At 31.5% G+C, this 2,622-nt stretch overlaps 1 protein-coding gene across 1 annotated transcript; it reads left to right on the top strand.

Moving 5' to 3' along the window:
• Nucleotides 1-63: 63 nt before the first annotated feature.
• Nucleotides 64-869, top strand: LOC132176184 (oligopeptide transporter 7-like). The gene has a single exon (XM_059588321.1). It carries the CDS (start codon nt 151-153, stop codon nt 700-702), a length of 552 nt encoding a protein of 183 aa, XP_059444304.1. The 5' UTR covers nt 64-150; the 3' UTR covers nt 703-869.
• Nucleotides 870-2,622: the final 1,753 nt, after the last annotated feature.

The following is a 2,622-nucleotide window of genomic DNA, read 5'->3' as shown; positions in this document are numbered from 1 at the left end:
AATCCAAACTAAAATTTCCCCAAATTTAAAAAATATTTTACATGGAAACAAATGGACCTGCAGCATCATTGTAAATAACTCTTGACCTCTGCTTAGGTTGTTGGAACCTTCATAGCTGGCATCGTGTACTTGGGCACAGCATGGTGGCTAATGGAAACCATCCCTGACATCTGCGAGGATTCTTCCTCTGTGTGGACCTGCCCCAGCGATACAGTGTTTTACGATGCTTCCGTTATCTGGGGTTTGATCGGTCCTCGCAGAATCTTTGGAGACTTGGGAACTTACGAGGCAGTCAACTGGTTCTTCCTCGCCGGAGCGGTGGCTCCCATTCTGGTCTGGTTTGCGGCCAAGGCTTTCCCACAGCAAGAGTGGATTAGGCTCATAAACATGCCGGTATTGATCGGCGCCACCGGATATATGCCGCCGGCCACTGCCGTTAACTACACTACTTGGATAATTGCTGGGTTTCTCTCTGGTTTCGTTGTGTATAGGTATAGGCCGGATTGGTGGAGGCGTAACAATTATGTTCTTTCTGGGGCGCTTGATGCTGGCCTTGCCTTTATGGGGGTACTTCTGTACTTTTGCTTGGGTTTGGAGGATATTAGCCTCAGTTGGTGGGGAAATGACCTTGATGGCTGTCCGGTGGCTTACTGCCCAACGGCCAAAGGAGTTGTGGTTGACGGCTGTCCGGTTGTCTACTGATCAACAGCCCGTAAAAGAAATCGATTGTTAGTAGGAAAAGGTTACGGCTACTACAATTTTTATTTTATTGCAACATTTATAAACTCACTTCAAAGTTCGTGAAAGTATGGAACTGTCAGGTCAATTTATCATTGTTATTAATGCATGTAACAATGTCAAAGTTAGAATTCTTACCTAACTGGTAGAAAGTTGGTGATTAAAGAAAAAAAATAATTCAAACGTTATACATGGTTGAATACTTGTTTCTTCCATTCAGGAATCACTGGATTTGAAGTTGTTTTCTTGGGTTTAAGAGTAATGTTTGTACCAATACGTTAGCATTGTTAAATAATTATAAAATAAAAATATAATTTATAATATTTAATTTAACGAGCTTGTACCCCGTGCAATGCACGGGTTGTACGTTTTTAAAAATGACATGACAGAAAATAATAACAATAATAATAATAATAACAATTAATTGATGTATAAATGACAGAAGAAAAAAAAAGTTAAAAAAAAAAAAAACCCTTCTATAAAGCTTTAAAAGAAAAAGAAAATCATTGAGAGACCATTTACATTTTACAACAACACAAATGCTCAAGTCATTTTTTCATGCCCTTAGGTCTTATCCTTGCATAATTGCATTCTCAAAATAAATTTATTTAAAATACTTTCAAAGAGAGAAGTTTGAGAAATTACACTAACTAATTTCCTTCTCCTCATTGAATTAACTAATTGGCTATTCAAAATAAATAAATAAAAAAAACGTTCATTAAATCATGGTTATCATTAAATTTAGAATTTTATAAAGTGTAATCCTTATAAATTGAAACGTATTAAATAGTTGTAGATGTAGTATAAAACAAAAGGAACTATAAATATTTTTTTGACTATATAATCATTCAAAAAAACCTTTTATTTTTATATATTTTTAGTTTTTTTTGGTACCATATCAGTTTGTAAAAATATTTTTTATAAAATGTGTTTGTAAGCTTAGCATTCCTCATACCCACCATAAAAGCCTAATTGTAACAATCTTATAAGTACCTAAATGAGTCTTGTAAATATTCCTGACTATCAAAATAACACATTATCACACACATCATATTTCTTATATTAACTATTAGGCTACCCAAAAATTAATTTGATATAACCTCATAAAAATTTTGAAGGTAAAAATCATAATCTATTATAAAAACTCTAAAGGCCAATGTCGTCGATCAATTCTTTATTCTATGCTTTATTTTTTCCTACGCAATGTCCTTGATCAAAAATATTTATATATATAATGAACAACAGCGTAAACTAAAAAATCGTCATACTTCGTATAAAAAACAACAATAGAAAACTCTCTCACCATTATTTCCCTTAATTCATTATAAAATTTACAAAAAGGGAAAATTAAGCAATTAGAATTAAACAAAATATACAAATTAGAATAGAAGATAAAGACAAAAATCGAAAAGATAAGAACAGGAACACAAAATATAAAGTCAAACAGAAAATGAAGAATACTAATATAATAGAACAGAGTTGTCTTCGTTATATACTTTTTTTTTGCTCCAATAAAACCTTTAAAGCCAATAATAACAATCAATTAAGCACTTAAACAATGTGCATTAAACATAGGAAAAAAACTATCAATGTACAATATTGTAAACTAAAAAATCGTCTTATCTCTTATCAAAAACACCAATAGAAAACTCTATAACCTGCGACATGTGTTTACAAATTATATATTCACACAAAAGCATATATGTGTCAAACATAATAGATAATCTACAATTTGGATAAGAACAATTTAAGTTATTATATTGTAATGCTATGTTTTTGTACTTAAAAGTGAAAAATTGGCATCAATCTTAATTTCAATTTAACCAAAAATGAAAAATAGGAATGCATTTTAAAACAACCTTAGAGCATATCAATTATAGATCT

This window comes from Corylus avellana, chromosome ca3, assembly GCF_901000735.1.
Source record: "Corylus avellana chromosome ca3, CavTom2PMs-1.0".
Lineage (NCBI taxonomy): Eukaryota > Viridiplantae > Streptophyta > Magnoliopsida > Fagales > Betulaceae > Corylus > Corylus avellana.
Note: the sequence above shows the minus strand (reverse complement) of the source record. Positions and strands in the feature narration are given on the sequence as shown.